The sequence below is a fragment of the Molossus molossus genome, unplaced genomic scaffold (assembly GCF_014108415.1).
Source record: "Molossus molossus isolate mMolMol1 unplaced genomic scaffold, mMolMol1.p scaffold_m16_p_11, whole genome shotgun sequence".
Lineage (NCBI taxonomy): Eukaryota > Metazoa > Chordata > Mammalia > Chiroptera > Molossidae > Molossus > Molossus molossus.
In genome coordinates this window covers 19,564,073-19,585,810 of record NW_023425346.1, presented here as the reverse complement: position 1 = coordinate 19,585,810, position 21,738 = coordinate 19,564,073, and the positions used below count along the sequence as shown (strand labels likewise).

The window sequence follows — 21,738 nt, the reverse complement described above, 5'->3', positions numbered from 1 at the left end:
TGATTTGAGAGAGAGAGAAAGGAAGAAGGGGAGAGATATAGAAACATTGATGACAGAGAACATCAATTGGCTGCCTCTTGCATGCCCCCCACTGGGGATTTGGCCCACAACCTGGGCATGTGCCCTGACTGGGAATTGAACTGGTGACCTCTTGGTGCATGGGTTGATGTTCAACCACTGAGCCACACCGGCCGGGCTAAATATAGAACATTTTTATGGAGGAAGAGTCTAAAGATAATAAGTTAAAACAATTTTAATTTTGTCATGTAAGTAATTACTGAATGTAAGTAATTACTAAATTAATAAATTATTAATTAGTGATGAAACATGAAGGTCAGGAGAGTATATGGTAATAAATAAATATGCCTGGATGAAGGTGAAAATGTAGTCCTGCGGAAAACTGAAAAGTAGCAATACCAAGGTAAATCATTTATTAGGTTTGAGGTGTTAACATTTTCTGAGGCTGTGACTAGTTTCATGCACACTTACCTTGCCCAGGGATAAAAGGTCTAGAGAACTGGGGTATGATGGAGAGTGGTGGTCCATTAGGACGAACAGCTTTCAGGGTGGATAGCTGAGCTGGTGCTGGAGACTGAGCTGGTGAAATAATGGGACTACTGAGTTGAGGGCTGTGCTGTAATTACAACAAGAAAGTGGGACAACATTTTAGTGAGGCTGTTTGCAAATCTCCTTTGGGACAAAAATTTTTATTTTATTTTTTATAATAAATATGGACTTGCTATACTACTGCAATTTATAGTTGTTATTACAAAAATTAAAACATTATGGACATTCGTAATTTCCAACTCCCAAAGATAAACACTGGTAACAGATTATTTCTATGCATATGCATCCATACATTCATGTTTTACAAAAATGAAAAGACTGTACATCCTATTTTTGAATCTTTATTTTGTACCTAAACAGTAATATTCTAGACACTTATTGATGAGAGAATATTTACATCACCCTCATTCTATTTTTCACATTAACTGTTTAACATTTCATTTGTAAATAATTCATCCCTGAAGAACAGTTGCAAAAATAGTACAAAGAATTCTCAGCTTTTTTAAATGTTAATCTTTTATTACATTGGATTTACCTCTCTTATTTTTTTCAGTTGTTCACCAGACCCCTCTATTCTGAAATAATGTGTCTATTTCCCCAAAACAAGAAAGTTTTCTGCCAATTGTCTCACTAATGCATTTTATAGAAAAAACAAACATAAAATGGAACTAGTCCAGAATCCAATCGAGAATCAAGTAAAGTGTTGCATTTAGTTGTCATGTCTCTTTGATCTTCTTTAATCTGGAGCAGAGCTTCAGTGTAACTTCCCTTTCATGACTTTGACACTTCTGAAGGTTATTTTGAAGATAAGTTATTTTGTAAAATGTTCCTCAATTTTGGTTTGCCTGCTGTCTTCTCATCGAAAAGTTCATGATATACATTTGGTGAGGGAATACCAGAAGTGATGCTGTGTCCTCCTCAGTGTACCATCCGAGAAGAACATGCTGTCCACCTGGCATCACAGTATTGGTGAAGTTATTTCAATAGCTTGGTTAAGGTGGTGTCTGATAGGTTTCTCCACTGATTGTAAAGTTACTATTTTTGCCTTTCTAGTTATAAATGTATCTTGTGGGGGAGATCATATCTCTGAAGAGTGATCATTTTACTTCTCTTTCCAATTTGGATGTATTTTCTTTCTTTTTCCTTTTTAAAAATATTTTTCTGTATTTTATCTAGCTCTTGTGTATTAAAGAATTCTTTTTTAAAATTTTTTATTTTCAGACAGAGTGGGAGGGAGAGATAGAGAGAGAGAAATATCGATGTGAGAGAGACACATGGATTGACTCCCACACAAGCCTGACAAAGGCCGGGGACCAAATTGCAACTGAGGTATGTGCCCTGGGCTGCAATTGAACCCGCAACTCTTTGGTCTGCTCTAACTGCTGAACCAAATTGGCCAGGGTTATTTCTTTTTAATGTCTAACTGCTCTAGGTAGAACTCATAGTATGATGGTGGTTGAGAGAAGATACTTTGTATGATATTTACCATTAAATATGTTTTTTTTATTGACTTTTTAGAGAGAGAGGAAGGGGGAGAGAGTTAGAAACATTGATGTGAGAAAGAAACATCAATCAGCTGCCTCCTGCACCACCCTCTACTAGGTATTGAGCTCGAAACCTGGGCATGTGTCCTGACCGGGAATCAAACCGGGGCCTCTCAATCCAAGGGACGATGCTCAATCCACTGAGCCACACCGGCTGGGCTCATATCTACCTTTTAAAGTCTAAGGAGACTTACTATGTGGTTTAACAAATGGTGTATCCTAGAAAAGGTCCCATGCACACCTGAGAAGAATGTTTATGCTGCTGGTGTCCAGTACAGTGTTCTTTTTATGTTTTTTAGATCTAGTTGCTTTACTGTGTTTCAATTCTTTATTTCCTTATCTTCTGTCTGGTCATTCTAACCATTATTCAGAGTGGGGTAATTTTTAATATGTTAAAAAAAAATTTTTTTCCTTTATTGATTTTTACAGAGAGAAGAAGGGAGAGGGAGAGAGAAACATCGATGAGAGAGAACATCGACTGGCCGCCTCCTGCATGCCCCCGACTGGAGATCACTCCCACAACCTGGGCATGTGCCCTGACTGGGCAGGAATCAAACAGGCAATCTCTTGGTGTATGGGTCGACGCTCAACCACTTAGCCACACTGGTCGGGACTATTTTTTTTTTTTATCCTCACCCGAGGACATTTTTCCATTCTTTGTACAGATAGAGTGGGAGGGAGAGAGAGGAAGGGAGAGAGAGAGAAACATTGACGTGAAAGGGACACATCGAGTGGCTGCCCCCCGCACGACCAACCAGGGCCGAGGACAAACTGCAACCGAAGTACGTGCCCTTAACGGGAACCGAACCCGGGTCTCTCCGGACCGCAGGCCAACGCTCTAACCGCTGAGCCAAACCGGCCAGGGCAGGACTATTTTTTAATGTATTTTTTTAAAACATTTTATTTTATTTTTTGTTCAGATAGAGTGGGAGGGAGGGAGAGAAAGAGAGAGAGAGAGAGAGAGAGAAACATTGGTGTGAAAGGGACACATTGAGTGGCTGCCACCTGCATGACCAACCAGGGCTGGGGACAAATTGCAACTGAGGTATGTGCCCTTAGTGGGAACCAAACCCAGGTCTCTCTGGACCGCAGGCTGACGCTCTAACTGCTGAGCCAAACCGGCTAGGGCTTAATGTATTTTTATTGATTTTTAAGAGATAGAAACATCAATGCAAGAGAGAAAGACTGATTGGCTGCCTCCTACATGCCCCCAACTGGGGATCAAGTTGCAATCTGGGCATCAAACCAGGCCCAAATCAGGACTACTCAGTCCATGGGAAGACGATCAATCCACTGAGCCACACTAGCTGGGCGACAGTGGGTTATTAAAGTTTCCAAATATTACTGTAGAACTGTCTATTTCTCCCTTCAAATGTGTAAATTTTTGCTTCATGTATTTTGATGGTCTCTTATTAGGTGCGTGTTTATATTTGTTATATCCTGTTGCTGTATTGAAACTTTTTTAAAAAGAGAGAATGGAAGGGAGGGAGGGAGGGAGAGAAACATCAATGTGAGAGAGACACATCAATTGGTTGCCTCCCCCATGACCCTGACAAACGCTGGGGATGGAACCTGTAACCCAGGTACATGCCTTTAACTGGGAATCGAACCTGTGACCGTCTGGTCCACAGGCCAATGCTCTAATTGCTTAGCTAAACTGGACAGGGCTGTACTGAAACTTTTATTAGATTATAATGTACTTTGTAGCTTGTGAACTCTTTTGATCTAATGTCTACGTCTGTCTCTTGACTGAATAGTTTAATCCATTTACATTTAAAATAATTACTAATAAAGAGGGACTTATTTTTGTCATTTTTCTATTATTTTTCTAAACGCCTTGCAGGTTTTTTTTTGTTGTTGTTGTTCTTCGTTACTGTCTTCTTTTGTGTTTACTTGATTTTTTTGTAGTAAAATGTTTAAATTCCATTCTCATTTCCTTCTGTATATATTCCATAGGTTTTTTTTCTTTATGGTTATCTAGGGGATTACACTTATCCTAAAGTTACAGAACTCCAATTTGAATTTATACCCATTTAACTTCACTAAAATACACACAAAAATCTGCTCCTTTAAAGTTTTCCCCATTTCTTTTGGTTGCTGGTGTTGTAAAATTATATCCTTATACACTATATGCCCCAAAACAAACTAATAATTTTCTTTTTTAAAATCCCACATGAGGACATGCTCAGAGAGAGGGAGGGAGGGAGAGTGAGGGAGAGACAGACATTGGTTACTTTCTGTAAACTAATATCTCTTTTAAGTGCATTAATCTTTTAAAGTATGTAGAAAACAAAATGTGGAGTTATAAATCCAAGTTATAAAAATACTACCATTCAGATAATTAAAAAAAATGAGCCTCTTGAATCATGCACAAATACTATTAGCTTTTATAACTGCCCATGAATCTAACTTAGCTGAGAGTTTTATTTCTTCATATGGTATTATGTTACCTTTCTAATGTCTCTCTTTTTTTTATCCTCACCCAAGGACATTTTTTATTTTTTGTTCAAATAGAGTGGGAGGCAGAGAGAGGAAGAGAGAGAGAGAGAGAAACATCGACGTGAAAGGGACACATCGAGTGGCTGCCACCCGCACAACCAACCAGGGCTGGGGACAAACTGCAACTGAGGTACGTGCCCTTAGCGGGAACCGAACCCGGGTCTCTCTGGATCGCAGGCCGACCCTCTAACCACTGAACAAAACCGGCCAGGGCACCTTTCTAGTGTCTTTTCATTTCACTCTGCAGGACTCATTTGAGAATATCTTGCAGGGTAGGGCTCAACTTTTGTTATCTAGAATTCTTAATTTCCCCCTTACTTTTAAAGGACCATTTTACGAGATGAAGGATCTAGGTTAATAGTTTTTCTTTTGTTAGCACTTTGAATATATTAACCTGCTGCCTCTAGCCTCCAAAAATTCTGAAATCTGCTGATAAACTTTTTGAGGATCCCTTGCGATGAGTCAGTTCTCTCTTGCTGTTTTTATAAGGATGATTTTATTTAATACTCACCCGAGGATATTTTTTCCATTTATCTTTAGACAGAGTGGAAGGGGTTAGGGTAGGGGGAAACATCAATGTGAGAGAGACACATCGATTGGTTGCCTCCCGCATGACCCCAACCAGGGTTGAGGACGAACTGCAACAGAGGTACGTGCCCTTGGCCAGAGTCGAACCCACAACTCAGTCTGTGGGCTGACTCTCTAACTGCTGAGCCAAACTGGCCAGGGCTCTCTTGCTGTTTTTAATATTCTCTGTGTCTTTGGCTTTTAGGAGATTGATTATAATGTGTGTCAGTGTAGGTCTCCTTGAGCTCATCTTAGAATTTGTGGAGTTGCTTGACATTTATATTTAAGTCTTTTATCAAACTTGGGAAGTTTTAAGCCATTATTACTACAAATATCCTCTCTGCCCTTTCTCTCTTCTCCTTCTGGGATGCCCACAATATGTATATTGGTGCAGTCGACGATCCACTGGTTCCTTAGGCTCTGTTTACTTTTGTTCATTTTCCCCCCTCTCTGTTCCTCTGACTTGTTACTTTCCAATGTCCTATTTTTCAGTACTCTGATTCTTTGCTCTGCCTACTCAACTCTGCCCCTGAATTCATCTAGTGAATATTTTCATTTCAATTATGGTGTTTTCAACTCCAGAATTGATTTTTGGTTTCTTTTTAGGTTTTTGATCTTTTTATTGATATTTCCATTTTGTTCACACATTGTTTTCTTTCTCTAAATTGTCCTTTAGTTATTTGAGCATCCTACAGTTATTTTAAAGTCTTTGTCTAGGAGATCATCTGCCATCAAGTCTTTTTCAGGGACAATTTCTGTTGATTTATTTTTTTTCCATTGAATGGGACATAAGTTCCTGTTTCTCTGTATACCGTGTGGTTTTGTTGTTGTTTTTTTTTTGGGGGGGGGTGCTAATTATCACCTGAGAATATTTTTTTCCATTGATTTTTTTTTTTTTTTTTAGAGTGGAAAGAAGGGAGAGGGAGGGAGAAAGGGACGGGGAGAGAGAGAGAGAAAGAGAGAGAGACATATTGATTGGTTGCCTCCTGCGTAAAACCCAGCTGGGGTGGGGATCAAAACTGCAACCCAGGCCTGGCCGGTGTGGCTCACTGGTTGAGCATTGACCCGACCCGTGCACCAAGAGGTCACCAGTTTGATTCCTGGTCAGGATACATGCTCAGGCTGCAGGCCTGGTCCCCAGTGGGGGACATGCAGGAGGTGACCAATTGATGTTCTCTCTCTTTGATGTTTCTATCTCTCTCTCTCTCTCCCTTCCCCTCTTTCTAAAATAAAGAAAAAAAAATTAAAACAACAACAAAAAAAACAAAAACAAAAAACCTGCAACCCAGGTTCGTGCTCTTGACTGGAAATCGAACCTGTGACCCTTTGGTACGCAGGCCTATGCTCTAACTACTGAGAGGCACACTGGCCAGGGTGCCTTATGGGTTTTTGTTTTTTTGTGTGATCCTCACCCAGGACATTCTTTCCATTTTTTGTTCAGATAGCGTGGGAGGGAGAGAGCGGGAGAGAGAGAGAGAAACATTGACGTGAAAGGGACACATTGAGTGGTTGCCACCTGCACGACCCATCCAGGGCTGGGGACAAACTGCAACTGAGGTACGCACCCTTAACGGGAACCGAACCCGGGTCTCTCTAGACTGCAGGTCGACGCTTTAACCACTAAGCCAAACCGGCCAGGGCTGGGTTTTTTGTTGTTGTTGTTGTTGTTTAAAACTGTATATTTGAATCTGATAATGTAGCAACAGTGGAAATCAGACTCTTGCTTTCTCAGGGTTTGCTGAAATGTTTTGTTATTGTTTTTGTTTATTGATTTTTGCAGGCTTTTTCTGTGCCAAAGTCAGCCTGAGATCTAACTTTAAGGTCTTTACGGAGCCTGTGATGAATATCAAGACTATTTCCAGTTTTTCAATGCTACAACAGGGAAGAAAGATATATCCTTGTACACATATTTCTGTAAGCTTGTTCCACAATTTTTAATAGACAAAATGATAGGAAGTGAATTTGTGGATCAAAGGCTATGTACCTTTGCCTGGCCGGTATGTCTCAGTGGTTGAGCATCGACCCATGCACCAAGAGGTCACCGGTTTGATTCCCGGTCAGGGCACATGCCCAGGTTGTGGACCCGATCCCCAGTGGGGGGCATGTAGGAGGCGGCCAATTGATGTTCTCTCTCATCGATGTTTCTATCTCTCTCTCCCTTCCTCTCTCTCTAAAAATCAATAAGGAAATAAAAATAATAAAAAAAGGCTATGTACCTTCTACATTTTGGAAAAGGGTCACTAAATTGCACTTCAAAGAGTTGTACTAATTTATAATACCACCAAAAGTGCACAAGACAGTGTGTAACCTCATATCTCTCCAACACTGCAAATTAGTAGTCTTCCTAAATTTTCCCAGTTATACAGACAAAAAAATACTCTTATATTTTTATCTGTTTAATGGCCATTGGTTATATATAGTTTGTGAGCTAGACTGTACATGACCTTTGATCTTTTTATTCTGGTATGATTTTGTCATGTGCATTGTAAACATTTTTTGCATAATCTTAAAAAAAACATTTCAAAACCTTTTAACCCTGTAAACTTTCAAATATATAGAGGTGTAAATAGATAAGTATAACAAAATTCCATCGACCCATTATCCAATTTTGTCATTTCCCCTGCTTTTTTCCCCAATAGTATTTAAAGCAAGTCTCAGATATCACAATATTTCACTTGAAAATATTTCAGTATATACATATTTCTAAGAGATAAAACTATTAAAAAGAAAACACCATTATCATACTAAAAATTAACATATTTAAATATTCGCTTTTAGTCCCAAAACATCTTTTGACTGGTTAGTATCCAAGAAAGATACATTTGTTGTATCTAATTATTATACCTTGTCTCTTTTAATCTATAACAAACTCAACCTTCATTTCAAAAATGTCATTTATCTGTTAAAGAAATGGGGCCAATTTATCCAGTAAAATAAGGACATGATACCATATAAGTTGTTTTTTTTTCCCTTCCTGGATTTTCTATAAATTACTAGCTAGAATTAATCTAACCAGATTAGGTTCAGGTTCAATTTTTTCTTTCTATTTTGATAAGAGTACATCATGGAATACTGTGTATTTACTCTACACCACACCAGGAGGCAAATAATGTTTGGTTGACCCACTTTTAGTGATGCTACAATTGATCAGTTGCTTCAAGTGTTGTCTGACTAATCTATCCATTTTAAAGTTCCCCATAAACCTTTTCCTAATGTTTCTGGCATATGCTGATGATTTTCCTTGATCTATTAGTTTAATAGGATTCTAAAATGGTGATTTTTAAATTCTACCATTGCTTTTATATTTATTAATTATATTTGTTCTATAAGAAAGAGCATTCCCTCATCAATTTTCTGGTTACACTAAAATGCAGTTTATATAAAAAAAGTAGGATACTACTTAATTCTTTTTCTTTATCAAATTCTAGATCTAATTTATCTTCTGATTAAAAAATGTTTGAATATGCAAAAGTTGAGAAATCATATTTAAATATTGAAGAAAACTGGATATAAAAAATATTCAAACTTCTGTACTTATCTGTTTGATGTTTCAAATTCATTGTTAACCTTTTTAGGTCAATTTTCTGTGACTAAAATGTTTAAAGTATTAAAATTAAATATCTTACCTGAACAATATTGTCTACATTGCTAAATTCCACACACTTCTGTCCTCTCTGGTGATCACAGTAATATTTGTTTTGTTTCCACTGTGGGGGTGAGTGGGCACGAGACTGTGGATTGTTTGGTACATTAAGCTGCATCATCACCATTCCTCCACCAGGTGGTGGAGGTGGTACAGCTGAAAATCAGAATTAGGATACCATAATTAGTATATTTTAACAAATAGCATCTTTAAACACCAAGATAAAGGCAATAATTTTACACTTTTGAAAATTTTACTATTATATATGTAAGGCAGATTTAAACCCCAGTGCTTTTTGCTGAAAGTGTTATATTGTTTAAAAAGGCATTAAAATGGACTCTGTAGATCTAAATATCTCACTTAACTTAAAAATAATAGATCTATAGTTATTTAGGGAAGTCCAATTATCTACTGCAGAAACTAGTAGAGAGAAGCATAATTGAGATATGATATATAAAAGTGCTTAATTTAAAAAAATGAATTAATTTTAAAATAGGCATTTTTCTAAATACAAAGAATAGGAAAAATGATCCTACAAAAACTTAGACATATAGTCAAAAGTTATCTTCTAATAAATCAATTCCATTCAGTGTAAAAAGTTTGGGACTTGGTAATAAAATTAACAAAGCACAATTTTAGTACCCCAAAATGTCTTATGACTCTCGGAAGAACTCCTTGGCTGACTTTAAAGATGATAACATTTATGTCAAAACACTATGCTAATTGTATAGCAGAGATAAGTGAACTATTATATCTGTCTTCTTATCTGATTTATTTCTCTTGTGTACCACTACTGCAGCACTGCTAGTATTAGGCATACACTTTGCCTGCCACTTACCACTTTAGTGTACGGTAAGGGAGGAGCCTGTGCCCTGCCAACAGGGCCACAGTTTGCGTAGTTTTCAGTTCCCTGGAAACAGAACCAACCTGACCTGGCTAGGCAAACCACAGAAGGGCCGATTGTTTGGGGATATCTCCAAGTTCTCCTCAGCCACAGCAGTACATGTAGGATGCAGCCACTATCAGTCATTTTATTTAATAATGATTTACTGTTTCTCATAGACTATATGTCAATAAATCATCACAATAAAATATGGTGTTATAATAAAGGACTGTTTAAGACACTAGGGAAGCACAGAAAAATAAGGAACAAACTCTGTTTTAAGGACTGGGGAAGCCTTTATAGAAGAGGTAATTTTTGAGTCAAAATTAAGGATGAGCAGGATTTTGGCAAGCAGAAGATGGTGGATAGGCATTCCAGGCAGAGGGAAGAATAGGCACGAAAGTATCTCTGGCATAAAATAGCATTGTATATTCTGGAAACAATTCTGTGCGAATTGAGCATATAAGCATAAATAGGAGGACTACTTGCTAGAGTTTAGATAAAGAATTCATGCAAATTTTTTATTCAGAGGAATGACACAGAGAAACTTCTGTTTCAGGACAATAGTCTTTGAACTGTCCGTGTATGTGCTTGTGTATCGGCGAGAAGAAAAGCTCTGTATAGAGGAAACATGAAATAAGCAAAAAACACTCGAGATTACTGCAGATAAGACATGAAGAGAATTGACCAAAAGTAGCAGCAGTGAGGAAGAAAAGAAGGTAACAGATTTGAGGAAATAGTGGTGGCATGAATGTGAAAGGGGAGAACAGAGAGTTAATTGTGACTATGAATTTTGTTTTAGTTCCTAGATAGGTGAGGTAAGGAATGTCCAGTGTAGTTGGCTATAGGTCCTGTCTCAGCAGAAATAAGATTTGGAAGGTGTTGGCAAAAAGCAGTAGTTGAAGCCTTGGAGGTGGTTGGATTACTTAGGAAGACCTTGAAGAGTAATGAGAGTAGCTAGGAAAGGACATAGAGAACATCAATATAGGTGAGGTCAGGAAGGAAGAAGAGCCTGAGAAGGAGAAACAGGACAGCAGTGTGGTAGTGGTAGTAGTAGAAAAGGAAGTACACTGAACCTGTTAATTCTAATTTTGCACGGTGCCTAAATATCCTGGGATACCTCAGCACATAACAAGTTGAAAACCCTTTTCTAGAAATGCCTAAGGAATTTAATTTAATTATTTCTCAAATGAAAAACCGTTATCCCTTTGTTCCGTTATCTATTCATACCTGCACACTGGTGGCTTTGAAGCTGCTGGGAATTGCACGGTGAAGTAGTTCGAGGAAACTGTACTTGTTCTGATCCTGCATGTTGTAAGTAACCTACTGATGAGCTACTGGGAGAAAAATCAAAAACAGAAACATAGCACAGAACATGAAGATGACTGTAAGAGTCTTTGAACAAAGAGTCCTACAATTTTATTTAAATAAAATTATTCCTCAAATTTAGCAGTAAAAGTAAACACTAACTTTTTTCTCTGTGAGTTATAAATAATTATCTTTTGGATAAAGAATTATCTTTTAGAGCACTATCTTACATTTATGGTAATAATACCAATCTTTTATTTATTTTTTTTATCCTCACCCGAGGACATTTTTCCATTTTTTGTTCAGATAGAGTGGGAGGGAGAGAGAGGAAGAGAGAGAGAGAGAGAAACATCGATGTGAAGGGACACATCAAGTGGCTGCCACCCACACGACCAACCAGGGCCGGGGACAAACTGCAACAGAGGTACATGCCCTTAGCGGGAACTGAACCCGGGTCTCTCTGTACCACAGGGTGACGCTCTAACCGCTGAGCCGAACCGGCCAGGGCCAATCTTTTATTTTTTAATTTAATTTTATTTTTATCCTCACCTAGAAAAATTTTTTTCAATTTTTTGTTCAGATAGAGGGGGAGGGGAAGGAGAGAGGGAGAGAGAAAGAGAGAGAGGGAGGGAGGGAGAGAGAGAGAGAAACATCAATGTGAAAGGGACACATGGAAGGTTGCCACCCCACATGATCCAACCAGGACTGGGGACAAACTGCAACCGAGATACGTGCCCTTAGCAGGAACCGAACTTGGGTCTCTCTGGACCGCAGGCCAACGCTCTAACCGCTGAGCAAAACCAGCCAGGGCTATATCAATCTTTTAAGGCCAGCAAAAAACAACCAACTCTATTGCTCTTACTCGTTTACAAATTATTCTAAATATGCCTTTTGTATTCTTCAAATAATTACTTAAAAAAATAACTCACTAACTTTATAAAGTAAAAAGGTAATTTATTTGGATTTCACTAAGCTGTATTTCAGAAAAGAGAACATGCAATTTGACAAGGATGAGACTCAGAAAAAATATTATATCGCTTAAAAATGTACTATTTAAGAATGAAGAAAACAATAGAATACTATTCTGACATATTCTAATATAAATACTGACAAACAAAAAAGGCTGTTAGTGTAAAACCATTAGGTTACAGCTGTATTTGTCAACAGTAAGTCTTTGAGAGTATGTAATTTGTCATAAGCCTTTAAATATGTTTTTATTAATTTTTTTAGAGAGTGAAGAAGGGAGAGAGAGATAGAAACATTGATGTGAGAGGGAAATATCAATTGGCCGCCTCCTGCATGCCCCCTACTGGGAATCAAGCCTGCAACCTGGGTATGTGTCCTCACCGGGAATCCAACAGGGACTTCTCAGTTCATGGGACCGAGGCTCAATCCACTGAGCAACACTGGCCTGGCTGTCATAATAAGTCTTTAAAGTTTTCTTTTTGTTAGCAAATTTTTTCAGAAACATAGTTTCAAATTACAGAGAGATACTATTAATTCTTTCTGAGAATTCTCAATAAGAAATCTTCATTTATATATAGAACTCTATTATTTACCAGTTTTTTTTCATCATTTAAATAAAATTTCTCTACCAAGTATTATTTCCTAACCTACCTTTAATAACTTTTTACACTCACATATCATGTAATGCTTTAAAATGACCACATTAGATCCAACTACTGAATTATAGAGAATACAGGGAGACATATTAAACAATACCATGATGACACAATCAGGAAAATCCAGATTACAGGACATTCTACAAGACAAAGGTGTAAAAACACAAGCAACATTTTTAGAGTAGTTGGAAACATAAATAACAATGGGATATTTGTTATAATTAAGAAACTGTGGCCCAGCTGGTGAGGCTCAGTGGTTAAGCGTCGACCCCATGCACCAAGAGGTCGCCAGTTCGATTCCCAGTCAGGGCACAAGCCTAGGTTGTGGGCCTGATGCCCTGTGGGGGGCATGCAGGAGGCGGCCAATTGATGTTCCCATTGATGTTTCTATATCTCTGTCCCTCTCCCTTCCTCTCTCTCTAAAGCTCTCAATAAAGAAAAAAAAAATTGAAAAAAAAGAAGAAAAAAAGAAACTTAAAATTTTAAAGATGTGAAATAGTGCTGTAATTATGTGACTTAAAAAACAACAACAACATCTAGTAGGCCTGGCCAGGTAGCTCAGTTGGTTAGAACATCATCCCAAAACGCCAAGGTTGTGGGTTCGATCCTGAGTCAGGGCACATACAAGAACCAACCAAGGAATGCGTACGTAAGTGGAACAACAAATCAATGTTTCTCACTCTACCCACCATTTAAAAACAATAAACACGAATTTGAAAAAGACCTTTTAGGGATACTTATATTAAAATACTATGAATAAAATTATATGATATCTGAATTTATCTCAAAAATGATAAGGAAGATGAAATGGAAGTTTAGATGAAAGGAGATTAGTCATTAGTTAATAACTGGAGAAGCTAAGTGATGGGTACATGGAGGATAAGTACACTTTGTTTACATTTATTTACTTATTTATTCTTAGAGAGAGAGGAAGGGAGACAGAGATAGAAACATTGAAGTGAGAGAAAAACACTGATTGGCTGTCTCCTGCACCGCCCCCACTGGGCATCGAGCCCACATCCTGGGCATATGCCCTGACAGAGAATCAAACCTGGACTTCTCAGTCCATGGGATGATGCTCAATCCACTGAGCCATGCTGGCCAGGCTGTTTACATTTATAAATACTTTAAAATGTCTATAATAAAGTTATAAAATGACTCTCTGATTCAAGTGACAATTCTTCAATTAGTAAGAATTAAAGTTCTATTGTTATTTAGTGGCAGAGTGGTTCAAAAAAAAGGGAAAATGGTAAAGGGAAGACTTCATAAAAACTAAGTATGACCAATGTTAAAAAAGTACTTTCTGAAATTAATGTTAGTTATGATCAGAGGATGTTCATGTATTAATTACCTGTGGGAATAATACAGCAGCTTAAGACAAGGTTTGTAAATGTGCTGTTACTGGGGAGAACAGAAAGTTTTGACACAGGGTGAAAGGATTTTTAGGTTCTGTTCTAACTGGGGTAAATGCACACTTGGGCCATGCAGTACCCTCACCCTGATCTTGTTCACTAAGCATATTCTCTAATTTTTTTTTTTATCCTCACCTGAGGACATTTTTCGATATTTTGTTCAGATAGAGTGGGAGGGAGAGAGAGAGAAACTTCGACGTGAAAGGGACACATCGAGTGGTTGCCACCCACATGACCCAACCAGGGCTGGGGACAAACTGCAAATGAGGTACGTGCCCTCAGCGGGAACCGAACCAGGATCTCTCTGGACCGCAGGCCGACGCTCTAACCGCTGAGCCAAACCGGCCAGGGCAACACATCAATGTTTTTATCTGTCTCCCTTCCTCTCTCTCTAAAAATAAATGAATAAATAAATGAATGTAAACAAAGTGTACTTATCCTCCATGTACCCATCACTTAGCTTCTCCAGTTATTAACTAATGACTAATCTCTTTTCAACTAAACTTCTATTTCACCTTCCTCCCTTATTATTTTGAAATAAACTCAGATATCATAATTTTACTCACGAGTATTTCAGTATAACAGAATTCCAAGACTACTGATCTCCCCAACAGAAAAAAGACACTTTAAGGGACACAGACTGGGCAGTAAGCAGCTCTCTTAAATCTCTTCAACACTCTATTTTTTTGTTTTTAAATTTTCTTTTTTCCCTTTATTGATATCAGAGGGAGAGATAGAAACATCAATAAGAGAGAACATCGACTGGCCTCCTCCTGCATGCCCCCTACAGGGGATTAGGCCCACAACCTGGGCATGTGTCCTGACAAGGAGTTGAACCAGCGACCTCTAGGTGCATGGGGTTGATGCTCAACCACTGAGCCACACTAGCCGGGCTTAAATGCTCTATTTTTAATTATTAGCTAATTTGCCTTCTACAAAGGCAGAGATATAACACATTAGAAAAAGGAAAAGCATAAAAGTCAGTTTTTAAACACCATTCTCATTTAAAAAGTACAAATATAGCCCTGGCCGGTTTGGCTCAGCGGTTAGAGCGTCGGCCTGCGGTCCTGAGAGACCCGGGTTCGGTTCCCGCTAAGGGCGCGTACCTCGGTTGCAGTTTGTCCCCGGCCCTGGTCGGTTGTGCGGGTGGCAGCCACTCGATGTGTTCCTTTCGTGTTGATGTTTCTCTCTCTCTCTCTCTCTGTTCCTCTCTGCCCCTCCCACTCTACCTGAACAAAAATGGAAAAATGTCCTCGGGTGAGGATAAAAAAAAAAAAAAAAAAAGTACAAATATATTTACCAAAAGAGAGCAACTTCAGAAATTTCTCCTTTGGAAGACAAGATAAAAATAGAAAGAGGGGGACTTTTATTTTTTTATCCTCACCCGAGGATATTTTTCCATTTTTTGTGCAGATAGAGTGGGAGGGAGAGAGGGAGGGAGGAAGGGAGGGAGGAAGATAGATAGATAGATAGATAGATAGATAGATAGATAGATAGATAGATAGAAACATCGACGTGAAAGGGACACATCGAGTGGCTGCCTCCTACACAACTCAACCAGGGCTGGGGACAAACTGCAACCGAGGTACGTGCCCTTAGTGGGAACCGAACCCGGGTCTCTCCGGACCGCAGGCCCATGCTCTAACCGCTGAGCCAAACCGGCCAGGGCTCTCATCGATGTTTCTATCTCTCTCTCCTTCTCCCTTCCTTTCTCTCTAAAACTCAATAAAGAAAACATAAAAAAAAGAAAAGAAAAAAAAGAAGGGGACTTTTAAATGTTAAAACACCAGACCCAATACTTGAAGTTCATATTGTGCCCTTGCACAGGAAAATAAAACATCAGTCTCATGAACCCATTTGGTCTGAAATTTCCTGAAAGGTACTCACTTAAACCTATGAATGTGTACATTAAAACTAATTAATAAAAACAACTTTCAAAGGTATTAAACATCATTGCAAGAAAAATTAGTCTTGCCACTTACACCAATTGTTTTGCCATACTTTTTAGGAGCTGCTGCTTCTCAGTGTATGAAACAGCCAATCACATTGCTGTAAAATGGCTCTACAGAATCAGCGGAGACTGATAAATGATATATAAATACCCAATAAGTTTCTTCCTCTGGGTTTTCTATAATGTTCACCTACAATCTTCTATGATAATTCATAGGGAGAAATTCTCCTTTGCTCCAGTCATTTATTTCCTCACTTTTTACTGTATTTTGGAATCAAAACCACAATGAAGAAAAAGATAAACACATTGCATAGTTTTACATATTTTAAACATCAAAAATGTACAGCAGTCTACCAAAGTGTGAAGAATTAAAAAAAAAAATCATATAACCCTTTATGAATGCCTAAAATTGGCCTCTTATGAGGTAGTATTGATGCCACTTTGATCAGCTCATGGTAATCTATCTGATATGCCATAGTATGAGTGAAAATTAATGCTTGGCATTAAGATATATTTATTAGATATTCTTGCAAATTTAAGTTATGCTACATTCCTATTTATTTATTTATTTATTTATTTATTTTGGTACATGCCCCTAACGAGAACTGAACCTGGGACTCTCTGTCCGCAGGCCAAAGCTCCAATCACTGTGCCAAACCGGCCAGGGCCATTCCTTTCTACTTTAATAACCTTTGACATTTAACACTTGACCCAGGGGAAAAGACCAAGGATTTGGGTGTCAGAAGGCAGCACAGTTTTGAGTTCAACCACTCCTTTTTTGTATGACTTTGAACATTTATTTGAATGTCAGTTCTCTCATCAATAGACAGGTGATTACCACTTGCTTACCAACTATAATAAAAGAATTGGCCAAATAATTAAAAATACAAATAGTTAAATGAAAAAATATACAACCTCATTAATAATCAAAGAGCCAAATGAAATTGAGATATGTCACCATTTATGAAACATGAAAACAAGTCAATAGCCACTGAGATTGTAAATCAAAAGGTACCAAGGACCTTAAAATCAGTCATATCTTGGAAGCAACCCAAGTGCCAATCAGTAGATGAGTGGATAAAAAAGCTGTGGTACACATATACAATGTAATATTACTTGGCCATAAAATAGAATGATGATGGCCTGAAGGATATTACACTCAGTGAATAAGTCAGTCAAGTCAGTCGGAGATGGACAAATACCATATAATTTCACTTATATGTAGAATCTAAAAAACAAAATAAATGAACAAACAAAACTGAAAGACTCCAAGACACAGGGAGTAAACTGGTGGCTGCTAGAGGGGAGGGAGGTCTGGGACTGGCAGAAAGGTGAAGAGATTAAGAAGCACAAATTGGTACCTACAAAATAGTCAAGGGGATAAAAGTAAAGCATAGGGAATAGAGTCAAAAATACAGTGATAACTATGTATGGTATCAGTTGGGGTACTGAAAATATAAAGGGGAACACTGTGTAAAGTATATCATTGTCTAACCACAAAGCTGTACACCTGAAACCAGTAAATAATAATACTTAAAGAAAACAAAATAAAAAAAAAGTCATATCATTTGACCTATTAATTGCCCTGTAAAAACTCTATGCTAAGGAAGAAATTCAAACTGCATTCAAGATGGATCAATAAAGTGGAAAAAAAAAAAAAAGGATATGACCTACATGTTCTATAACAGCTTAAATAAATTACTGTATATTCATAAAATTGAACAGTATAATCATTAAAAATTACATTTACAAATAAAAAAGTTAAAAAGAAATTTTTTTAATCCTCACCCGAGGACATTTTTCCGTTTTTTGTTCAGATAGAGTGGGAGGGAGAGAGAGAGAGAGAGAGAGAGAGAGAGAGAAACATCAACATGAAAGGGACACATTGAGTGGCTGCCACCCGCACAACCCAGCCAGGGCCCGGGACAAACTGCAACTGAGGTGTATGCCCTTAGTGAGAACCAAACCCGGGTCTCTCTGGACCGTAGGCTGACGCTCTAACTGCTGAGCCAAACTGGCCAGGGCTACAAAGAACATTTTAATGACACAAAAAACAATATATCAAATGAACAAAATATATCCAATAGAATCTCAACAATGTAAAACTATGTATTAGTCCGGCCATTGCGGCTCAGTGGTTGAGCACTGACCATTGCACCAGGAGGTCGCCAGTTCGATTCCTGGTCAGGACACATGTCCAGGTTGTGGGCCAGATCCCCAGTAGAGAGCGTGCAGGAGGCGGCCAATCGATGTTCTCTCTCATTGATGTTTCTCTCTCTCTCCCTCTCTAAAATCAATAAAGGGAAAAAAAATTATATATAAAAAGAAAAAAAGACTTATAAAAAATATGAACATGAAAACAGTGGTCAGTTTAAGGTTGCGGGGCTATGGCTGATTCTTGATACTTTATACTTTATTTTTATTTTCCAAAACGGCATGCATGTAATTTTGTAATCATAAAAAATGAACACTAAAAATATCCTATGACAACTGCTGGAAAAATTTGACTTTTAAATGTTGTATCAGGGATTTAATTTCAACTAATAGTCTGAATCTCCTTCAAAAATCTTTAACAGATGTCAGAGAGTGTGGCCAGGAGAGTTATACTGAAATTCTGCAATGTAAACCTCAATTAATTTGACGGTAAGATGCTCAGCCAAGCTTGCTATTTCTGGAAGAAAATGTTAGCTTTCTGTCTTACAAGACTTTTGCAAATCAAGGTGATTTCTGCCTTATATAGTTTTGTAATAAGGATATCTATTTAGGACAATATAAATAAGCTCTCAACTAATTAAAATTTGATTAAACTATATACTCAATTAATGAAATTAAATGTCAAATGAAACTCTTACTGAACAAAATTTTAGGTTTTCCCTTAAATGCAAATGGCCATTTTTTTCTGGGCTTTCCAGGGAAATGCTCAAATTTACAGAAATATTACCTATAGCTCACCTCTTTCCAAATGTGAAATATTTAAAAACACCAAAAAAACAGAAAGAAAATATTTAAGACAAAACAAAAAAGAAGTTGGGGGACTTTTGGTCAAGATGGTGGTGTAGGTAAATGTGGTATTGCCTCCTCCCACAACCACATCAAAATTACAACTAAACTACAGACAAACCATCATTCAAAACCTCCTGAAATCAAGCTGAATGGAAGTTTTACAACTATAAAATTAAAGAAGCCGCATCAAAACTGCAATCAAAGCTCAATTACAACAGAAGGGTGTAAAGTTCATATGATAGGTGCACCTGGAGGGCCCAGCGGGGAGACCAGGGAGGACATCTACTACAATAGGCCACCCTAGGAAGCCCAGGAGACATAGCAACTCTACCTAATACATAGAAACAAACACAGGGAGGCAGCCAAAATGAGGAAACAAAGAAACATGTCCCAAATGAAAGAACAGAACAAAACTCCAGAAAAAGAACTAAATGAAATGGAGATAAGCAATCTAACAGATGCAGAGTTCAAAACACTGCGTATAAGGATGCTCAGTAAACTTAGCGAGGGCCTCAAGAGCATAAAAAAGGATCAGTCAGAAATAACAGAGGCACTAACTGAAATAAAGAATAATTTACAGGGAATCAGTAGATAAAGCCAAGTAGGTAATAGTAGGTAAAGCCAAGAAGCAAACCATCGATTTGAAATATAAGAAAGCAAAAAACAAACAAACAAACAAACACCCAATTAGAATAGCAAAAAGAAAAAGGAATCCAAAAAAATGACGACAGTATTAAGGAGCCTCTGGGACAACTTCAAATGTACCAACATTTGCATCATGAGGGTGCCAGAAAGAGAAGAGAAAGAACAAGAAATTGAAAACCTATTTAAAACAATAATGACAGAAAACTTCCCTAACTTGGTGAAGGAAACAGACAGACAAGTCCAAGAAACACAGAGAGTCCCAAACAAGATGAACCCAAAGAGAATCACACTAAGACACATCATCAAAATGCAAAAGGTTCAAGACAAAGAAAGAATCTTAAAAGCAGTAAGTTACCTACAAGGGAGCTCCCATAAGACTGTAAGTTGATTTCTCAAAAGAAACTGTGCAGGCTCGAAGGCAGTGGCAAAAAATATTCAGTGATAAAAAGCAAGAACCTACAATCAAGATCACTTTATCCTGCAAAGCTATCATTTAGAATCGATGGACATATCAAGAGTTTCCCAGGCAAGAAAAAGTTAAAGGAGTTCATTATCACCAAACCAGTATTATATGAAATGTTGAATGGTCTTCTTGAAGAAAAAGATAAAAAATATGAACAAACAGCCCAGCCAGTGTGGCTCAGAGGTTGTGCGTCAACCCATGCACCAAGAGGTCGCCAGTTCAATTTCTGGTCAGGGCATATGCCCAGGTTGTGGGACCGATCCCCAGTGGGGGGGCATGAGGAGGTGGCCAATCGATGTTCTCTCTCATCAATGTTTGTATCTCTCTCTCCCTCTCCCTTCCTCTCTCTCTGTAATATCAATAAAGAAAAAAAAATGAACAAACAAAATGGCAATAAATACATATCTATTGACAACTGAATCTATAATCAAAATGAACAAGTAGAACAGAAACATTCTCATGGATACAAGAACATTTTGTTGGTTGCCAGATGGGAGGGGGGTTGGGGAAATGGGTGAAAAAAGTGAAGGGATTAAGACGTACAAATTGGTTGTTAGACTGACAAACCTCAACGGGAAGGGGGGGTGGGAAGAAATACACCAAAGAACTTATATGCATAAATGCATAACCAATGGACAAAGACAACAGAATGGGGAAAGGCAGGAGGGGGTCAATAGGGAAAAAGGAGGAACATCTGTAATACATTAGACAATAAAGATAAGTTAAAAAAAAAAAAGTTGGAACATGTGGGATAAGATTGTTGCTTTTATTGAGAACGCCCAATCTAGCTTTGTTTCCTGGCAGTCAAGATAAAATGGTGAACCCGGAGGATTATACAATTCTGCAAGAATGATAAAGGAAGAAAGCATTTAAGCCTCTGGCAGTTGCTGGACTACAGATATATCCCAATTGTATTCTATGATTAATTCAAAGCAAGTAGTTAATTATAGAGGAATCTAGTCCTTTGATACAAAATATAAGACATAGGTCATATTTTACTAGGAATCTGAGGGGCTGGGGTGGAAATCTTGCCTGAAGAGAGGATTATCTCCTATTTGGTAAATAGGTAGAATGCAGAAGTGCCTGCAGTAAGAGCTAACATTTTCCTCTAAAATGAACTTTATATTTGTCAAGTTCTTGTGTGAGACCCAAGGGTCTACACTACACATTTCATATAAAAGATGCCTTTGGCTTGATAATTGTAAGGGTAGCTATTATTATACACATTCAACCACAACAATATCCCTGGTGCTCCTGGGACAATGGCTGATTTTGAGAAGGGCCGTATTCTGATGACACACTGCAACTATCATCAAGCAGCTGTCAGTGGACCTGTTGGATATATAACCTTAGTAGTTTACTGAAATGGTGAAAACATCTGTCAAAGAGTAATTTTAGTTTTAGTATAGCTCTGATCCTAAGCTGTTCTTTAGGAGATAATTTAGCTACTTACTATTCATCTCCTGAGTGAGACCGTAAAATTGTGTTGGCACTGAGGACCATGCTTAAACACCAGTATGATATAGCTAAGAACATGAATCCAATTCCCCAAACAGCTTCATCAAATCTTTTAAGTATAATTTCAAGACAGGATGCTAGAATACTATAATTTCATTCTTTTAAATAAAAAT

The 21,738-nt window shown here is 37.9% G+C and overlaps 1 protein-coding gene across 14 annotated transcripts in view; it reads right to left on the bottom strand.

The window, feature by feature from the left end:
• R3HDM1 (R3H domain containing 1) overlaps positions 1-21,738 on the bottom strand; it is a 210,546-nt gene that overhangs the window by 7,574 nt on the left and 181,234 nt on the right. For all 14 annotated transcript variants that reach the window (XM_036253690.1, XM_036253695.1, XM_036253689.1 and 11 more), the window contains 3 exons: positions 10,934-11,037; positions 8,804-8,976; positions 490-634 (listed from right to left, as the gene is read on the bottom strand). In XM_036253690.1, the coding sequence (XP_036109583.1) occupies positions 490-634; positions 8,804-8,976; positions 10,934-11,037 (422 nt within the window). The remainder of the gene's footprint in view (positions 1-489; positions 635-8,803; positions 8,977-10,933; positions 11,038-21,738) is intronic.